General features: G+C 40.9%; 1 protein-coding gene across 1 annotated transcript in view; it reads right to left on the reverse strand.

The window, feature by feature from the left end:
* Window positions 1–1093: 1093 nt before the first annotated feature.
* Window positions 1094–20847, reverse strand: part of BCL2 (BCL2 apoptosis regulator) — a 96503-nt gene continuing 76749 nt past the window's right edge. Inside the window, exon 2 of the mRNA XM_040075404.2 lies at window positions 1094–5670. Within this exon, the coding sequence (XP_039931338.1) occupies window positions 5536–5670 (135 nt within the window). The 3' untranslated portion in view covers window positions 1094–5535. The remainder of the gene's footprint in view (window positions 5671–20847) is intronic.

The raw sequence follows: 20847 nt of genomic DNA on the forward strand, positions 1-20847 counted from the left end.
GGCTGCTGTCCTCCAAGTCCTTATCTTCTTTTTTTGCAAAATAATGGCAGAGAGAAATGACAGTACTTGCCTTACTGCAATTTGGTTCGCCTTCTACCTTGCAAAGGTTTAGTAACCTTGCTCTCCACTGGACAGTTAAATCCCAGAGCCCAGAGAACAGAGTGAGTCCATGGACTGCATTGTTGCTGTTGCTTCTTCTTTTAGTTTCAGGCTGGCTTCCTTCACCTTCTCTGTCTTCATGGACACAGAGGGGCACATGCTTTGCACGTGTGCCTGAATTGTGCTTAAACAATGAACTTCAGGCATTCATAAAAAGTGCATCCATGACAGCACAGTGCGCACATTTGGCTGCAAAACACACTCAAGAAGCTGGATGAATTCTTAAAGCAGTTAAATACTCATTACCTGAACACATTCAGCTATGTTCTATCCGAATTAAAGCCACAGAAGGTAAGATGCAACCCCTGTGAATCAAGGGCCAGTTAATATGAGCCTGTAAGAAGCAAAATACCAAAACACTTTTTGGAAACCAGTCATAACCATAGGAAACCTTCAGCAGTAACAAAAATATTTCTTCTGCTCCTGTTGAAACTTGCTCATGTGGATTTCCAGCTCCTGTGTGCAAGAATGAAAACAAGTTTTGGTAAATAAATAGAAGAGCCTTGCTGCACTTTCTGCAAGGCATCAAATGAACAGGAAAGGGTGACCCTGTTCCTTGGGTCCCAAAGCGCAGGTTGGGAGCTGTATTTCACACAGCAGCATCTACTGAAACCTGGGTCACTGCATCTTCATGGACAAGGCTGGTGAGTACTGGCCTCTGCTGAGCAGAACAGGTGAACAGAACTATCAGGAAGGAAACATTAGGTGTCATTTAGGGTATTACACTCAAATTGTTTGAATAGCTTTTTATCGACAAATCCTAAACAACGCAAGTGCAAAACAAGTATCTCACAGTGTGCTTTTATTATTTTTTCACAATATAAACTAGACAGACATGGGAAGTTTAATGACAGCATGTTCTTATAACATTTTAAAGACAAAGAACAACATAATCATATTAAATGATGATAAACTGACAAACTACATTACCATACATATATCGTCCAAAGGTACTGGATAAACAATATCTGCTTATGTACATTTATGCTGGTGATAATTAAAATTCAAATATTCAGAAGAAAAAGAAAAAAATGCTATTTAAATTATAAAAATATATAGTTTTTGTGTGGAACTCTTAATGCTGTATTACTTTTTGAAGATAATTTCATTGTGTGATGAAGCTGCATTAACTTAGTATAGAAGTGCAGTTTAAACCAAATACAGATTAAATTAGCTCTTTTGTCTTCTTTGTATTTAGCCTTGTTGGAAAAAGAGATAGGAATGAAAAATAAAGCCGGGCTCTTGCAATGAGATAGAATTTTTATACCCATAAATTAAAGTATGTGTAGTTTTTCATATAGTACTGAGCCATAAACTCATAATAGAAATGAATAATCTTGCTAGTTTGTTCAGAGATGGAGAGAGGAAAAAGAAAAAAGGCTTTAAACATGCTACTTCATGATACTTTTAATCAATCGGTTTGTGAAGTGGCGTGCAGGTGCACAGCTAAGCAGTGTCATGCTCCAGGGTCAAAGCATGCAGTCCAGACTCCTGCTGCCTCAGCTGGGGAGACTCCGTGGACATGGGGGACTGAGACCGTGTTCTCTGAACTGCATCACCTTCATGTTGCCTTTGCAAATCTGGTTTCAGACTTATTTTTTCATAATTGTTCCTTCTTAGTGCAAAACTACTCAGGCTATATAATCCCCAATCATAACAGCAAACTGATGAACTTTTATTGACTAGATAATTTTATAATAATTTACATGTCATTTTGTAATTGCAAATTTTTAGTAATCGTAGCCATGTAGTGCACACATTTGTAGCTGCTTTTAGTTAGCAGTTATTTTCAGACCAACTTGGGTGAACTCCTGCACCATGTGAAACTGAAGATTTTCTTACATACCAATGTCATTCTCTATATCTTCCAGCTCCCTTTCTCATCTGTATATTCTGTTACCTCAACAGTCCCATTAGCCCTTTGGTGAATCCAGTTCTTGTTCCATTAAGAAATGTCCTCTGTATCACCTCTAATTTCAGAATAATTTTGCACAAATTTTTCATCTGTTCCTAAGTTACTGATTTATGACAGATCTCATGTGATCCTACAGATTATTTTTTTTCAGAAGCAAAATAATTTTCTTCATTAATTTCCTTAAAAAGTGAGAGAAAAAGTATTAAGGATACCTAAGCTGAATATAGCAAAATCGAGTACTTCTCTTCAATGCCTATGCATTTGCTGTTTTTAAAAAGACTGCCTTCAGCATTAACAAAGTTCTACAGTGAAAAATAATTGTGGGGGTCTCTGCAAGCTTTTTCTCTGCCCTTATATAATCCTTTTTCAATGGAAAGGATGAAAGATAAAGAAATTCCAGATAACACTCATCTTTAACCAGGGAGATGTTTCAGTGATCTCTCTATTTCCCTCCACTTCTTGACCTCTTCCTTCCATTTTGACCTGTGATCCTCTACACCTAAACACTTCAAAAGTGTGCCTCTTTTTAAATTTTTTTTCTTTTTTTTTCTTTTACAATTGGGATATGGTGGAAGTGGTCAGATATCTGTGCATACACAGTGGCAGAGGATGGATTTTCACTGAAGCATAGTCCTGGAGCATGGAAGTCTGTAAGGCATTTTGTGGAGGAAAAAATCTTACATGGAAGTGTAATGAAGAGGAAGAAAGACAGGAATTATTGCAAAAGAAATGCAGGAGAAGAGGGGATTTTATTTAAGAAGTTCAAGCTTTTATATACATTCAACGTTTCTAAAATGTTTTCTTAATAAATGTATTATCAACTATCATTATACCTAATGCAGCCACAATACTGTACTATTCTGCAGTCAGGATGGGAAAACTCCATTAGCTCTTTAATAAAATAAAATCATCAACAGTCATCATGACTCTTTTCTTTGCCTGGTGCTAACAAATACACTGGGAAGTCCAGTGAGTAGACACAATGGAACACAACATCCTCAGTATTCATTTAATTGTGTATCATGTGTCGTCTTCATACTATTTCTAAAGCAGCTTTAAGAAACTTTAGCCATTGGAAGGTATTAAAAACCAAAACCCCATTCAAATTATCCTGGTATTATAGCAGCACTGGAATTGATATTTTTTACTACTTTTGACAATGTAAACCTTTAATAAAACAAACAATGTTGAAACAATTTGAGGTCTAATAGTTCATAAACTTTAATGGGCATATGGGCACGAATTGAAACTAAGACTAGATTGTGAAATGAAACATAAGCTCAATAGCAGCCAATTCCAGTTGTGCAATTGGCTGCAAACAAATTCAGTTTATAAGCTAAGATAAAAAACAAAGCCCACACTCAATCCACAATACTCCTCAGTTCCTCTGATTTGAAATATTTTTCATAAAAACCCTACATGACCATGCCCACTTCTTACAGAAGCACTCTGAAAGCACTGCAGGTACTATTTGTTTGATGATTGGATTTTTCCGTTTTCTTTAATCAAGCACTGTTCACATTTTTGTGTTCTTAGAAATATTTCCTTTCTATGTTTCTATACAATTAAGTAATTTGAAATCTGAAATGTAAGCTTGCTCCATCTTTGCTCATACAAAGTGTAGGTGCCACGACTAAATAGCAGTAAAAATGCTGAGATGTACAACTCTTAAAAAAAACAAACCAAACATAAAAGCAGCTTTGAAGACACAACATCAACTACAGCCTTAACATTGAACATATTACATTCCCGAGTTACTGGAGATATTTTGCATATAATGCCACAAAGTTATTCAGCTGAAGTCTTGAGGTTGGAGCTACAGTTTATTCACTGCGTGTTTTTCACCCTTTGAGCAGTTATGTATTGTACGGTACATTTTATCCAGAGCTTTGCAAACTTTCCTTTTATATCTGGACGTCCATTTACCCACAAATCCCAGATTTCAACAGTTTCATAGAAAAAATAAAAGCGCAGGATTTAAAACATTCGAAGCTGGACATTTCCATGACTCAGAGCAGCCCCTGGGACTCAATGCTTCAGAGTCTTCGGTTTCCAGGGACTCCTGGCCCCCACTGAGCTCACAGAAAGCCCTGCTTTGAACATGTCAGGTCTGTTTATAAAACTGTATTATGTTCTCTGCATTAATTTTACTTGCGTTGCATTTTGTAACAGGAGCAGATGACTACACCTCCCACTCCCCCTTTTAATTCACCCTATTTTCACTTGAGATGACAGTAGGCACCTGCACAAGAGAGGTGTCAAAGAGTCTCTGTCCAGAGAGAGGATTTTGAGTTTCTTCATCGACTTTTCTTCTGCAGACAGTCTTAGGAGATTATTAGCATGAAAATATTTTAAGGGCGATGGGCAGGATGATAAATCTCACTTTTCTTTCCTGTTATGAAAATGAACTTGATTTTGGTGTCCAGTTTGATAAACAAGGATAGTCAGAGCTAATCTGTAACTTAGCTGAGGTCTGCTTTTTGCCAAATAAAATTAAGATCTTTTTCAACTTTCAGGGATTTAGAGACCACATCTAATTGGTTTCAAACCCCCGGAGAACTCTGTAAGTAAGCAGGATTAGTTGCAGATAGGAGCCCACTAAAGTGGGACACAGGTCAGGTCTTCAGACTTCAGCTCTGCTCTGTTGAAGCAGGCACTTAAGGTCTCCTGATGTTTCTGTGTCAGTAGCCACAAAAAGCATTTTGCTGCTGAGAAAATCATTGGAACAGCAATTTCCTGCGAGCCCCAAAGATTTAACGTCATACTTCTATTAAAAATAAAGTTGACACGTATTGTATGAGTATTGTGATTATGATGTGATGGCACAGCTGGTAACTTGAAAACACGTTTAAAAGGCATAGGTAATCATATTTCCAACTGTTCTCCTGTAGGGATAGCCGAGTGTCCTTCAAGAAGTTTCTGTCTTGACTCCACATATGTACCATGTTGAATTGTTTAATGTCAGTTCTTGCCAGCAGGACAGGGTGAGAACTTTGTTCATGCTGACCTTGTCTTTCAGATCCCTCCCGGAAAATGCTAAGAAAATCAACACAATTTGGCAGTTTTTAGCAGCTCAGGTAACTGCCCTTGTAAGTGTATGCAGGTAGGTCTTTGTCAGTATATTCACTCTTCAGAGATAAAATAATCCAGCCAGCGGCATTAATTAAAAAAAAAAAGAACGTAAAATACTCTGGGGCTCATTAAAGTTAAGAATAACAACATGATGTGATGACAGATACAACTTGCTGAGGTTCTGAAAATAGCAGGTTAAAATGTAAATATCTTTTAATAAATAATTTTCGGCAATGTAAAAATAAATGATATTTCCTTTGGCAGTAATAGCTGATTTAATCTTTCGCTGGGAAGTTGCTTTGCTCATAAAATATTGTTGTGCTACAGAAAAAAAAATATTATTTTGTTGTTTTGAAAGACTTTTGTAATCCACAATAAACTGGGTGACTCTACTTATGTCCAAGATAAGCGCCAAGAGTGATGCAAGCTCCCACCAGAACCAGACTCAGGATAGTCTTCAGAGAGATCCAGGAGAAATCGAACAAAGGCCTCATACTGTTGCCATACAACTCCACAAAGGCATCCTAGAAAGGGAAATAATGAGAAAATGAATATCAGAAGTACAGTTAATGTTTTTTTTTGAGGGACGGGGGAAATGGGGAAAAGGAGGCAACTTCTTCATCCTCAGGGTTCACCCTTGAATCCCGCTGGCACAAGAAGACCACACAAACCTGTTAAAACAATTATTTGGGAGCTGTTTTTGTGGTTAAAAAAGGTTCTCCTGCCTATTTCTTTATAAATATTGCTGAAATTACTTATGGTTGTGACTTCTGCTTTAAGCATGCCCAGTCTAACAGAAAAGACAGAAGCAGCATTTTAAAACATAAGTTACCACTATTTTGGGTCCTAAATGTTGTCTATACAAACATACAAAAGGAAGTAGATAAAACTTCATTCTCCAAATCTTTAATTTCCACTGGATAAAGAGCATCTCTACTGCAGGTAAGCTTCATTGAAAATAAGGCTGTGTTTGTTTGGTTCCTTCTGGCTGGGCTCAGAAGACTTTGTGTAGTAGCCACAGATGTTTCTTCCTTATGAACTGAAGTTGTTAGGGTTGTGTTACACCTATGATAATCTTTCACAGCTGTCACCAAAAAGGGTGATGCCATGGTCCAGTGCTCCAGGAAAATCTGGTCATGCACGTAGGTACCACATGGAAAGGCTGTTTAAGTAGCAAAGATAAAGTTTTTGTGACTCATAAATAGAGTGCGATTTGACCGGGCAAGTGATTGTATTGGTGATACTCTGCACGTAATACCTTTCTTTCAGGCTGCAATTCCTAACGGGCATGGAGCTTCAGAGCATTCCTGAGAGACAGATAAATCATACTGTATGGCACAAAAGCAGTAAATAGCCAAGCTGAATGACTTTAAAAATGTGACAAAACTGATAGCGTCATTTATGGCAACTCTTTTACTATGTGGTCAATCAAGGTCTGCTCCCAAGCTATTGAATTAGCCCAATGAAACAGCTATCTAACGTGACAGTTTCTGTCCCTACTTTTATTACCTTAGTCTTCCCATTTTTGGTAGAAGTTAGCATTCTCTATTAAAGTTATAGTGCCTTTAGCTATTTAGCAATGTTATTATGCTAGGAGGAAACCTGTCTTCTAATAATGCATATATTGTTATGGTTTACAGCAGGAATTGAGGAGAGAAAGGTGTCCATTATTGATGTAAACCTAACAACCGAGTTAATGATAATTAAGTTCTGTAGTTAATTTAGCTTCTCTCATCAGGCATCTCTAGTTATTGTCAGAAGAGGCGCGTTTGTGGTTTTACCACGAGAGGGCGTGTAAGGTTTTTTAATATTTTGTCTTCTATTCACTAGACGCTGAATGGGATTCAAATAAATAATTGATATCTGCTTCCAAAATGTGTCATTACATTAAGTAATATTGGTGCATGTTGTAGGTCAGAGTGGATGTAAGTAGGTAAGACTTGGTAACAGAATAGCCACAGGCTCTGGCCAACCGAGTGATGTGAAAACACGTCTGCCTCTTGCTGTTTCTCAATGCTTGTTCCTCTAGGCAATCATTTTCCAGCTTGGGTTTCCAAAGGTATATTCTTAAGTGAAAGTAGTTTAACCTTTTGTGGGGAGGATGGAATGCAAACTCTTCATTTCAGAGAGAAATTGGCAACTTTTGCTTAGCTGCTTGTTTTTTGACATAGACATTTGCAAACTCTGGCCTTAATATTCCGCTGTGCTGTTGCAGAGCTGAAAAAGCACACCCAATTTGCTGTGCAGCTCTTTGGAAAGCTGCTTTTATTTCTCCTTAAGGCTATGAAGTAACACAATATCCTAAAATGTTACAGACTGGGCTAAATCCTGTTGTCGCCAGTACAGACTCGCTGACTTCCACGGGAGCCTTGTCTGTATAAGGAGTTCAAGACTGGGCCTTATAAAAATACAACAAGGGTAAAATTCAACACTTGGTGATATTATTATGGGTGGAAAAGAGAGGAAATGAGAAAAAAAAAAAAACCTCATGGAAACACAAGTCATGTGAGAACATTTAAACGTTATGGTTTTCATGGTTTCTTTCTGTGGGGAAGGTCTCACTTCTGTATATTCATGACAGTTGATGCATACACAGTATCAATATCAAAATGAGCATATTCTGTGCCTCCCTTCTGTCCCAGTTCAGGAACATTCCTCCCAGTTTTTCTGTGAGACCATTTACAATTATTCCATAGAGCTTCTGGTATTGGGTATGGAGATGGACGGGGAGGAACAGTGAAACTTGGATGCAAGACAAAAATAAGGCATAACCTATGGCTTAAAAGAGGAATGTTAACAAAAAATGTGCAGCATGCAGTACTTTTTTTTGTCTGAGATTATTACAACAATAACATGAACCCAACCTAATGGTGTCTGCACTATATATTACAAGTAGCTCTTTATGATCCTTCCCCCTCCCCTTCTCAAACATCCTGATTAGGCCTATTTCCGAAGCTTGTTTGAACAGCCTGTCACTATTTGTTTAAGTTTCAAACCTGTTTTAAATAAACACATGTCCATTTTATGTACTAAAACAAGGGGGGTAGGAGGAGGGAAGTATGACCCGTTGCTGAAAACTATTTTAGCACAAAGAGAACCCCAAACAGAACCTTAACTGTTTCATAAGATTTTGTCTTCTGTAAACCCATGTATTTGTCACTGGATTTTTGTCACCTGAACTGGTCTGTTTAAAATAAGAGAATCTCAGCTAAAATAAATAAGATTAGGAAAATTGTTTGAAACACTTGATGTCCTTTGAAAAGCACTCTTAATAATGAAAGGAAGGGTCCCCTTGGCAAATAGACCAAGGCAAGTTCTGGCTTGGTCAACCTTTCTGGAAGTCTTACACAATTGGAAAGAAAATTGTTGCAGACCTTGCTTTTAAGACTTTCAAAATTTAATGGGAAGTTATATCCTGGATGTAAAATTATATCAGGGCTGTTAAAAATTATATGGAAAAGAACTCTTCATTCAGCTCTGTAAGTTTTTAAAAAGCCATTACTTAAGAAGCTTTTATTAAGTCAAATCAGTCCGTTGCTGGTTTACTGTGCAGCTTCGTGTTGACCGTTTCCGTGAAGCAAGAAAGGTGGTGCTGGAGAAGGGAAAGATGCTCTGCCTGAGCTCTTAGGCACCAAAGCACCTGAGATCCCTGCTTCACCTTGCCTGCTTTGACTGGAAGCCATGAGGATTGCCCCAAGGGCACCCCTTACTGCCTTCTTGCCCACTGGACTATATATAGGGAGGACAGAGCATGTTCCTGGCCAGAGTTCCGGGGATTTGCAGGGAGCCCAGGACAGAAGTGAAGTTTGGGAGGATTAGGAGGCGTAATAGTGCACTGAGTCAGGGCAGTCTCAAAACAAAGAGATCACACTATCCCGCTCTTCCGCTGGCCCAAATTCGGCAGCTCTGATCCAAGAAACAAATGTCATCTTTAATTACATGGGCATTCTTTGCTTGTGGAACGAGCCAAGTTTGTTCAGCCTCAGTCCTTTTGCAGCTCAGCTTGCACCCCGGCCGGAAAGGCAAGGCACAGCTCCTCGGTCGCAGAGGAGGACGTACTACCCACAGGCTGAGCCCAAAGAAGCATTATGGATCTGACGTCTCCTTACCAAAACTGTGGAGGGAGAAGGCGATTTCTGCCTGGCATTTCTGACCGAGGGGGCGGCGGGGAAAGCAAACATGAGGAAGTAAACGCTTCCTTTTTCTACCTGAATCAAACAGCTGGTGAGGAAGTGACTTTATTTCCCTCGTTATCATTGGGTTGGCAGGATATCCTCTTGAGCCACATTGTATTGAATGAAGAGCCAGAGAGACTTCCATTTTACTGTACGGGAATTGCCCTGCAGCTATTTTACGCTGCCCTCTCTGTGACTCCAAAACAAACAAACAAACACACGCTAGCCCCGGCTTTTGAAGAAACTTGCACGGGTCTGAACAAAGCCGCTTTGCCACCCAGTACGGGGCAGGAGAGGGAATGGCATACACTCTGATGCCAAGGTTTGGCAGCTGAATGACTTTTCCGTCACCCCTGCCTCCACACGGATGACATAAATTCTCATAAAAGCTTTTGTTCCCGCATGGTAACTCATTTCAGAAGGAGTTTGGGGAGGGAGGGACGGAGGGGGTGGACAGAGCTGGTTAAATCGTCCCATGTTTTCTATGCAGTGAAACCTCATTAAAATGTCATCTTGCAGCTAACGAGAAAAGTTCTTGGAACACAAAAAGTAGACAAATGTGTAACTGTTCTTTTCCCAAAGAGTTTATGAGTCTTTTTTTATGCAAGCCTAAGTCGTGAGTACATGCAAATAAGGGCAGCTCAGCCCTTGGCTGTGCTGTGCTGAGGTGCGGCGTTTCACAAGCTCCGTATCTTTAGAGAGGCCGATATCCTTTTACACCTGGGAGTGCCGACATGCTGGTAGTCCTGCCAGGTGCACATTAACAAATTATAATGGGAAGGAAAAGAAGGTGTCACCACACAAGCCCTGCTGATCATGGAAAAAGAACCTGCCTGGGGAGTAGCTTTGGCACGTGAACCCCTGAACCAATTCCCATCTGTTTGTTTTTGGTTTTTTTTTCTTTTTTTCTTTTTTTTTTTTTTTTTTCCTTTCCCCCTTCACCTTTGCTCATAGTAGAAATTGGGTCTGTTTTGGAGACATGGTTCAGTGGTGAACACGGCAGTGCTAGGTTAATGGTTGGACTTGATGATGTTAGAGGTCTTGTCCAACCTGCTATGATTCTATGATTCTGTTTTGAATTCTCTGTTTCTGCAAGCTGATGTGTTAGATGCTGGCTGCATACACTTTTTTATTTTGTTTCTCCATAACAGTGTTGTCTGAGGTTTTGAACAAAACTGGTTTTCATCACAATAACTTGCCTAACTTCTTTGTTCCTTGTCCTTACTGTCTATTTGTGTAAAATCCTGCATCAGTGAGCCTGTGATTTTGGGGCTCTCACTGTAAGGCTGTGTGAACTGGCATTAGTGGAAATATTATTTGCATGACTGACTAAACGTGTCACTCAGATGGAGAGATCTAAGTAGCAAGGAGTGACTGTGGTTAGGTTTGCTCATGAAAAGTGATGCATCTGCTTAGAAATATATAAATGTAAGTAGTTATAAGTAATGGTGATGACTAGTCCTCCTGTCTGTGTTCCTGAAGAGTGACCCTGCTGGCAGGCAGGTTTTCTCTAGACCCCTGCGAGATGAAGGATAAATCCAGGCTTTGAGGAACAGTCAAGCCACATCTTTAAAGACAGGATTTGTAAGGTGTTGATCACTTAGCTTGGATGGAAATCCATCCGGTGTTCAGACCAGGCCACATTCTTGTCAAACCAAGTCAGCATGAGAACTGTTTCAGTAATTTAGTCTTGGCGTCTCTATTTAATTCATTTAGATGTGGTTCTGCAATATGCAAAAGCCCAGACCTAATGGAGGCTGCCTCGTTCTCTTATTCCTGGAAAGGCCCACACTATAAAATGAGGTATTTCTGGCATCAGGATAACAGCTGTAATGTCACTGCAGCAGCTAACTGGTGGTATTTGATGGGTGCCATTTCTGAAGGAGCATTATTAGCAATTATAAGAAAAAGAAGGCAAGAAGGCCTTCTGGACAAAATACTGTGTTCAAACAGCATGGTCAAAGCTGCTCTATTTGATCCTTCCCAATTTTCAGATCTTTTGTAGGCTGATAGTCCTACTCAAATAATTTGCTGGTTTATTTAATTTTCTGAAGGTATCTTACTTAAATAGAGTGCTATAAACTGTTCTACCTAGAAAACAAATGTGCCCCTACACATGAATCTCAGTTGCACTAAAACCATTAGTGTCCATATTCTTCCCCAAATTATCAAACCCATTCTAAAGAGTTTACATTCACATACAACAGTAAATTTAGTAACACCCATTTGTGCCTTTGTGAATCACTTTGAAGGAGAGAGCAAATGTCACAGAGCTGCTGGGGAGACTCATCTCACCCTGTAACACTGCACTTATACCTGCATGCTCCGGAAAGAGGCTGGATGCATTAAGACCCCTGTCAAATATTCAGAATGGCTTTAAAAAACTAATGACAAAATGGGTTTGAATGTCAACAGAGGCCTGTTTTTCTCAAAATCTTACTTAAATTCTCTGCCTTGCTTCTAACTGGCTTTCAGTATGCAAATAGCCCGGCTAATTTAAAAGCGCAATCTCTGAAGATTTGCCTGTAGTGGATGCTACACTGACAGTAGAGGGAAATGTGAACACAACCCCCATTATATTCCCTATCTGCTCCAGCTGCCTGGGCTGCTCTTGGGCTGCCACGGAAGAGTTAAATTATGTTACTGCCTGGGAAATGGGAAACGAAAGTAGCTGCTTGTAGAAGCGCTCCGAGTGCTGTGGCACAGCGTTTGTCCTCCAGGCCACGGAGACTTTCATTTGACAAGAGCAGGCAGCAGTGCCAGGCTCAAGGAACAGGTATGACCTGTGCAGAGGCAGAGAGGGGACAGCAAGGTGGCAAAGCTGTCAGCATGGGGAGGGACCTGGCTCAGGGTGGCCTTGGCCAGAAAAGGCTGAGTGCACGTGTGAACCAGATGGGTGAAATCCAACTGGTCTAAGCAGGTTGTCCTATCAACTGCACCACGAGGGACCAGTCATGTGTTTTTCTGCTGCTTGTTTTAACATCCCTCAGGGATATGGTCTATCTTATGTTTGTTGTTTCAATACTCAGTTCTGATCAAACCCCTTCAGCTTGACAAATTCGTGCTCAGCATTGAGCAAGAGCAGCACAGAGCTGGAGTGGTGCTGGAGTGGCTGTTCCATGGTGCTCTGTGGTGCTCCATGGTGCTCCAGCAGCAAGAGAACATGTGGAAATCCCACCCAATCCTTGTGTGACTTGATGCAGTCACTTGGGTTTTTTTCTAAATCTTGTGACAAGCAACTGTTTTACAGGGCCAGTGAGACAACATAGCTAACATTACACTAAAGTAACCTCATGATAAATCTGCAACTTAATGAGTAAGTGCAAAAAAGGCTATGCTGTAGACTTCAATGGACAGTTACATTTCTACCACCAGCCACCTGGAAAATACGAATTTGCCCATGTGTTTTCTTTGGCAGCCTACACCTCATTAGCAGCTCAGACCATTTCTGTTCACCTGGAAAAGACTTACTTGAGGCAGAGAAGAGGCAGCATTTTTTGGTCATAGCTGCCTTTTGCCATGTCCTGCGTCAGCCCTCCCACCAGGAGCTGTGGGAGGCAGACAGGTCCTGGCAGTCTGATGGAATGCTGCAAATTCTTCCCTTCCAATGTGGTGCATGTGAGAATAGGGCCTCTTGGTGTCTCACTCCATGTTCTCGTCAATTCACAGCTAAGTGATAATGGGAAAGTAAAATAAGGGGAAGTTCCAGGTCTGCATCTGCTCAGAAGAGATTGTTTTTAACTGGGTTCCACCCCACACTTTTTGTCCTTTCTGTCCTGTTCACCACTTGCGCAAAAACATGAGACCTGGTAGAGGGTTGGAGGGTGAAGCAGCAGGGAAAGGAATGAGCAGCGTCTGTGTAGACTGAGGCAAGTAGAAATTTGGACAAAATGAACTAAATGAGACAGGTGAAATCTGTTGTCAGAAAAGCTGAACTTTTAGGCCAAGACAGCCTTATGTGTTGCCTTGCCTTATGGATGGGGGGATCATGTGTTATCGTGGGCTGGTAAATCTTCAATTTTTGGGTCATCCAGAAAGTCTTTTGGTAAATGTTATTAGGTAAGACCTTACAGGGACCACATTATAAAAAACAAACAAACAAACAAACAAAAGGACCAGTAAGAGTGTAAGAATATAAGCCAAGTCACAAACAGAGTAAAGGGCTTTGTTATTCAAAACAGCTCAAATTCATTTGCATACACAGTTGTAATTCATTAACTATGACCATTAGATTTATTTAAATGCCACCCAGCAAAACCAAAATAAGAAGACCTAATAAAAGGCAAACCATCTCTGCCTCTTGACTTCCAAAACCAACACCAAAACATCTACCAGGCACCCTGCAGGAGAGCTAGGATCTTCTCCCATTCAAAGGAAGTACCACCAGGATGTTGGAAAGCAACACACCTCCTATCCATATGTATACTTTAATTCGTCTGTGACGAGCAATAATGTCTTGATGATATAAGGAAGGGCACAAATTCTGCGTGTTTCCTTTTAGCAGAAAGCTCTAAAACTGAAAAATATTAGACACTGGTAGAAGGAGAAAAAGTGCTATCCTTTAAGGACTTCAGGGGCTTTGACGGTGTCACTGTTCTGGCCGTATTCCTTGACGGAAACACGGCTTATACCAGCTGCAGGAATCTGCCAGCACGGCTGAAGTACCTCCCAAACAATGTGAGTTATACTGGCAAAAGGACTCCTCTCTGGTCTGAGTCTACCTAAGTCTACATAGTGGGGAAGGGAATCATGCCAAAATAGTTATCTTTGTAGGCTAGGGATGTGATTTTTTCCCCATGAGATAGTTGTGCTGGCCAGACTTTGTCATGTAGACCCTAGGAATTTTTATTTGCAAAATAAGACTGTAATTTATTTTAACCAGATGTTCAGCACTGATCTGCGTCTGTGCATTCACAGCACACTCCGAGTAATTTTTGCTGTGAAAGACACATACCTTGGACACTGGTAAGATTTTAAAAACATAATGCTGAAATTTTAAGACTGTGGTGGGCTTTCCTTTCTTTTTGTTGGTAGAAGGTAGCTCCCAAAGAAGTAAGCTGGTGTTCTGAGTGTTGAGTTTTGCTCCTATCAATCAGATTCCCCACAGGCCCTGTATGGCAAAAGTCTCAGCTCTCCCAGGTATCAGAAATTCACATCAATTGCTGGAGCAAGTCATGCAGTTCCTTACAACCTAATGGTTGCTGGGAGAATAGAGTGAGAGCTGAAATTACTTAGGATCTCTCTTTTCTCAGTAAAAAGCAGGAGGTACGAGTGTCAGTCCTCTGAATAAACAGATCCCTCTTTGTTTTCTTTCATGCCTGTTGTTCTTGAAGGGAGGCAGGGGCTGGTTCTGCTACAGGACAGTGATCATCAGAGTGGTCACGTAGCTGTTACTGGAGCCTGATGTACCAACCACTATCAACGAGTTACACATACAGATCCTTGGGAACAGCTGAAATACAGCTTAGCCTGCATTCCTATGGCCAGTCATTCAAAACAGAAACTAAAGGATTTAGCTAACTGCTGCTTATTTTTTTTTCATAAGCCTGCATGTCCTTGCAGATCATTCACAAAGGGCTGCACATTTATATTTCCTGTTGACATCCTTTGAAAGGGAGAATGCCAATGGAAATTGGATCTTTTAATCGACAATTTTTGCGGACAGCAAGTCGGATGAAAATTCATGAAGGATAAAATTCTATCATTGTGGCCTTGAACTAAAATCACAAGGAAGGAGAATGCTGTTAACTTAGGCAGGAAAGACTGGTAATTACTTCATGTGTTGGTATTTCCAAGTCAGTAGAAATTTCATGCAAAATTTCAGATACTCAAAGGAAAGAATATAAAACAAAATCAGGACTGCCAGCCAAGGAAACAAAAAAGCATCACCTCTGAAATCGGCCTTGAAAGCTTCCCCAGTTTCTAAAATAAATAAGACCCCACAGATCGGAAATCACAAATTAAAATTGATATAAAGTCCTTCATAAATGTCATAATTTATTTTTTTAACTCTACTAAGAGCAGGTGGGAGCACACAGCAGAGCACAGTTCTACAGAGGGGAAGAGAGAGCTCACCTTGCACTCATCAAGCCGCCTTAGGGTCAGGGATAGGGGTGCAAACACTGTGGGTATATTAGAATAGTACTCCAGGCAGACTGAATATTCCTGCTGTGAAACTAGCACAACCACTGCTCAGAGGCAGCACCAGAATCCCTGTGCAGCACTGCGCTCTGCCGTGTAGATGTGCCCTGAGGCACTACCGGAGAAAAAATGATGGATCCTGCTCCTGCTTACGGCATTGCCTTCCCCGTAGAGCAATGTGAGCTGTGACTCCTGTGCCAGCAGCTGCTGCTGAAAGCCTAGTCTCGCCTGCCCAGTCACTTCAATGTAGCCTCAAGGATTTCATTAGTGCATTAATCTGCAATTAAAGAGCTGCCTTTGCTTAAGAGCCAGAGGAAGTGATTACAAGGGCTGAGGAATTCACGTGTGGTGGACAGAGAGGCACTAGATCTGGAAGCAGGTACAGCAATCATCTAAAGGATGACCTCAAGTAACTCCTGTGTGCAACCACCTCCTACTTCTGTTCCTCTGTGGGTGATGTCCCATGCACATCTCGATGCTCCTTTCCTTGGAGTTCTGCCACTGCTGCCAAAAGGTTTCTCCTCCCCATAGATCTTCCACCACCAATATCTGCTGCTCCTTCCCCAAAGTGGGAAGGCCCAAAGATGGTTTCCATCAGCTTTGCATCAACAGGGGCTTCCTGCCACAGTGGTAACTCTCAGCTGGCACTTCATGGCTGGAATCCAATGTTTAAGTGCCATAAACCCACCCAGGAGCTGCCTTCAGAACCTCCTATAATTAACTGTTGCTGCCATAAGTTTAGACAAACCCAGGAAATCACATGCAAAAAATTCTGTCTGATTTGCTATCTGATCATCTTCTATCTAGGTTCTTATACCACACACATTGCTGTGGTATCTGAGCATCTTGGTGCCTGGATGCAAGTCAGATAAACCCTTTTCAAGCTAGCTAAGCTGCCATCCTGACACTTCTACACTCTTTTGCAGCCAAGATTTTTGCTACAAGCAAACTGCAAAGAAGCTTCTTCAAAGATTTGCTGAACGTACCAGCTTCTCCTGTCTTCCTTTCCCAGATAATGTAAGGTTGGGAAATTTGCCAAGCATCACGCTAAACTGAAAGAGACATTCAAATTGCAGTGAGTGCATGAGCCAAGGGAGCCCAGCCTGCCAGAATGTTATTGTAGTGTTCTCAAGAAGTTCTCAGCATTAAGACTTCATTTTGTTGTGTGCCTGTCTGTCTGGTTAGGAGATGCTCCACTGGAGACCAGAAAGTCATTGCTTCCTCAATATTAAATGTAATATCAGCCAGATATAAACCATTTGTTAGCTTCAAACTTTTGAGTCAGTTTTGTTTCTTTTTCTTTCAAGATTGGAGGTGTTTGATCCTGCGGTTACTGTCACTTGAAACAGAACTTCTACTTTCAAGAAGATTTCAGATATACCCTTTTCTGATGACCTTACAATCGAAGCAAGAACACAGACAGGGACCAGCAGTCAAAAAGGTGATGAAAAAAAAGGTGTATTATTTCTGGATGAGAAATAGTAGATACAGGTTTGATTGATTTAAGAAGAAGTAAGGGAAAAGTTCAGAATTTATCTACACTTTTAACAGTAAAGAATCAATCCTCCCCCCAGGAGGAACCATTTATACTGATATCAAAGTGTATTCTGACTCATTAACTGAAATACGTTGTGCTGGTGGGAGACAGTTATATCAGCAAGATTTTGTCTACAGAAGGCTTTGCACCAGTGTAAGTTATATCCATAAAAAAAGTCAGATGCATCAGCAACAGGGTAGGGTGTAAATCAGGCATGAAACATTGGGAAGAACTTACAGTCCAATGCTTTGGGCTATTTTACATATCTGTGTTGTAAAAGACCACATCCATAGTGTCATCTATATGTCCACAGTGAGAGCAGTTAAAATACAAAGACCCTCAACCTCCATCTAGAGCAACACAAGCATCAAGAAACTAAAAGAAAACTAAAGCACCTTCCTTTTTTAGGCCATTTACTCCCACAGCTTTAGCCATAGAGTTGGGGGGAGGGGGTGAGGGAAAGAAGCTGAACTGAGCCAGTAATCACAGCATTAGGTTGATTCGACTATTAGAAAACTTTAATTTCAATGTTCCCCATGGGGTTTCTGGTATTTATTTCCTTATTTACTTCTTGAGCCTATTTAATACTTTGACCTGAAGGAAGAAGAATTCGTACAAGCAAGAAGATTAAAGGTTCAAATTAGTTAAAGATGAAACAAATCTATTGATTCATTAAAGGCCAGTGTTCTCAGTGTCGCCAGTGATACGATCATGTATTAAACTGTTAATATGCTCGAAGAAAAAAAGACATTTTCAAGCACAGGTTACAGACGGCTTTCAATTGGAAAAAAATACACTGCTGCATTGCATCCTTTTTGCTCCACGTTTTCTGTCCCATCCAAATGGCCCTTCTACACATGTAAGAACCATGAAAGGGTCAGCAAGTCTCTTCTCATGACAACCTGACCCTGTACGTTGGTTTCAGTCTAATTTTGTCGTCTGTGTTCACTCCAAAATTGTTCTTCTAAATCTGCATTCCTTTCACATATTGGGGGCTTTTAAAATGTTTTATTCATGCAGTCACTCTCCTTCTGGTACACATTTCTTCTGTAATTTCTTGTGTGATTCCTTCTTCCTCTGGCTGTTTAACCTTACTTCCCTCATCACTTGTCTTTTCACTATTCACTTTCAGGCATTCAGTGCTGCCTTGCAGAGTTTCCATAAAGCATTTGTCCATACACAAGTTATACTTCTCCTTGATGGTATATTGCTTATTCCTGTCTCTGGAGCAGAAGTTAGCGGAGACAAATACATGATTGTCATCGTGCCAGCTAATCATGCTTGAGCCATGGTCCCAGCAGGTTTTTACTGCAGCTGGCTGCCACAACGCTGAGCGTAGCCTAGGCGCATGTAATTGCCAAGTCACCACAGGCATTGTGCCAAAGGGACTCTTCAAGGTTGTGCTGTGACGCAGTGGTAGCCTGCAGTGAGACTAGCCCTGACTAGTACTCGGCGATAGCTCAAGACCCAGTTTGTGTCTTGAATAAAACCAAGTCGAGGTGGTGTTCCTTTAGAAGAAAGCAGGGGTCGGGTAGGAATGTTTAAAACAAGGCTTAGTCCAACACCAGTTGTGTCAGGTTTGCTGTGGCGCCAACACCAAACCATGCACAGAAAGCAGGGACACCTGGGCACGGCAAAGCTGGAGATCGGCATGCAAAAACCTCCTATGCTGAAGGCACGGTGCACCTGTATGATTTATCAAGGAGCTGGTAGTGGCTGAGCCATATGAGAAGTTCTCTGAAGGCTTTCACACTCCTGGGAGGAGGAGCAGCTCATAAAGCTGTGTTTATTACTTCACCTCTGGCCAATTTTTAAGGGTAGATTTAGGAGGAGGAAGATGAAGTTGCTTTTTGTTGAATTTTTACATGTTAAAATACATATTTATGTCACAGAGGTTAAAGAAAACAAAAGGAGCCCCCTGAGCTGCCATACCAAATTAGGTTTCTGGTACACCTAAGCATTAGTACTCAGTGAGTTAGCTACAATCAGTTTGTGATTAATACCCGAGTTAAGAGTGGTTTCTTCCTTCTCTCTCTCACTTTTCCAAGACAGTGTTGTGTCAAGTGTTAAGAAAATTGCTCTTCTAATTTGTGTGCCTCCTGATCTATTTGGCCAGGCTTAGGGGAGTAGCCGAAGTCCCCATTACCACAAATCTGTTAACAATTCTTTTGAGTTCAACAATGCTCTTTCTGTTTCCTTTTCTTAAGCTGGATATTAGCAACAAAGACCTGCTAATGTCTTTACTTTTGGAAAGTTGTAAAAATGCTTTGGAATTTCTACTTCAGCATTAATTTATTTGTCTTCAGAGATTCAGTTACACAGCCCTTCCCACTTACACTTCAGCTAAATAATTTTCATGTTATCCTTCTATACATGAGTATTTCCTCTGCCTCCGTGGCCCAGTCTTTCTTTCCTGAACAGTTTGTAGGTAGATAATTATGTTGTTCCACTACATTTCCCTACCACCCATTGCTATTAAAATCATCCTCCATGGCGAAATACTCTGTTCTTTTGCTTTTAAGCTTGTTACATTTGTCTAAATAGTTACGCTATTCAACTCCTTTTTCTGATACCTTCCCAGTCTTCCTGAATTCCCTTTTCTACATTTACCAAAATTACGACTCTCCGATGGTCGTAATTGGCATCATGTTCTCTGAATTCACAAGACGCTGCCATATATACAGATGTCTTTAATAGACATATCTGACTAATATGTTCCCCAGATGCTCATAACTTCTGGCTTATTTGCAGGATCTACTTCTGTTCTGGTCCTCTCCATTTTCTAGGCTTTCCTTCACTCAGTTACTGTTCTCTCTGTCTAACAAACTAGAACACCTTCTTGCACAATCTGTTCTGGCCACACTGAGAACTGGCACAGATCTCACCGCTTCATCAGACTTGCATGTGAAACTGGGAACAGCTGAGTCAAAGCCATTTGCCCTGTGTTGGACTAGAATTTTCTGTCTAGCCAAATGATGTTACTTCCCAGACAATTTCTCTTACTGGTAAGAAAAGCTCATCCAGTGCCTCATAACATCCATTGCTTTGGCTGAAATTAAGAAGCTCGCTGAGCTTGTGTTCATCACGACCATGTTCCTGGGGACAACTGGGGGTGTTTGCCTCACCAGTCTCATCCTTACTGGAGGCAAAAGCCAGCTTTAGTTGCAAAGAGTCACACTGTCTGCCAGGGAAGGATGAGCTGACCTTCCACTCTGCAGCCATCGGGGAACTGGCTTCTTAAAGCAAAGCCTTCGCCAGCTCATGCCCGAGAGCCACCCTTCCCCTCCCAGATGGCCTTTCAGCTTCTGAGCTTCCTCAATTTGTCACAGCCATTTGTGGGACTTCAGAACATTTGAAAGTAAAGAAGCAGAAGCTGTGTCAGATCAAGGATCCTTAAGGTAAGATATTTTAACCAGTTCCATAGTCAAAATAAGAGTTACTGTCTTTTTATCTACTTGCTTGTGTTAATAAAATGTTTGGCTTTTGGCTAGGCAAACAACTGTCAGCACTGTATAGCCAATGCGAGTTCCTTCTCACTGTCACTGTAATGTGTCCCGCTCACCTAAATCTTCAAAGAATATGCTTTCAAATTAGATTCCTAAACCCACGAGCAGACACCTGAGTAGACTGAGCTTCGCAGTGGGGACCTCCTGCCTCGGTGGTCTGAAGTTAGGCAGGTGCCAAGTATTGGGCCGAGAAGTCTTGGGCCGAGAAATACACTACAAAGCTACAGTTTGGGTGGGGACAGAGGAAATCAGTTAAATTCCTGATCCCATTTCTAAAATGTTAATATTATGCATTAATAATCATTGCACTGATAATAATTTAATTTAATTATTGTTGGGATT

This window comes from Hirundo rustica, chromosome 1 (assembly GCF_015227805.2).
Source record: "Hirundo rustica isolate bHirRus1 chromosome 1, bHirRus1.pri.v3, whole genome shotgun sequence".
Lineage (NCBI taxonomy): Eukaryota > Metazoa > Chordata > Aves > Passeriformes > Hirundinidae > Hirundo > Hirundo rustica.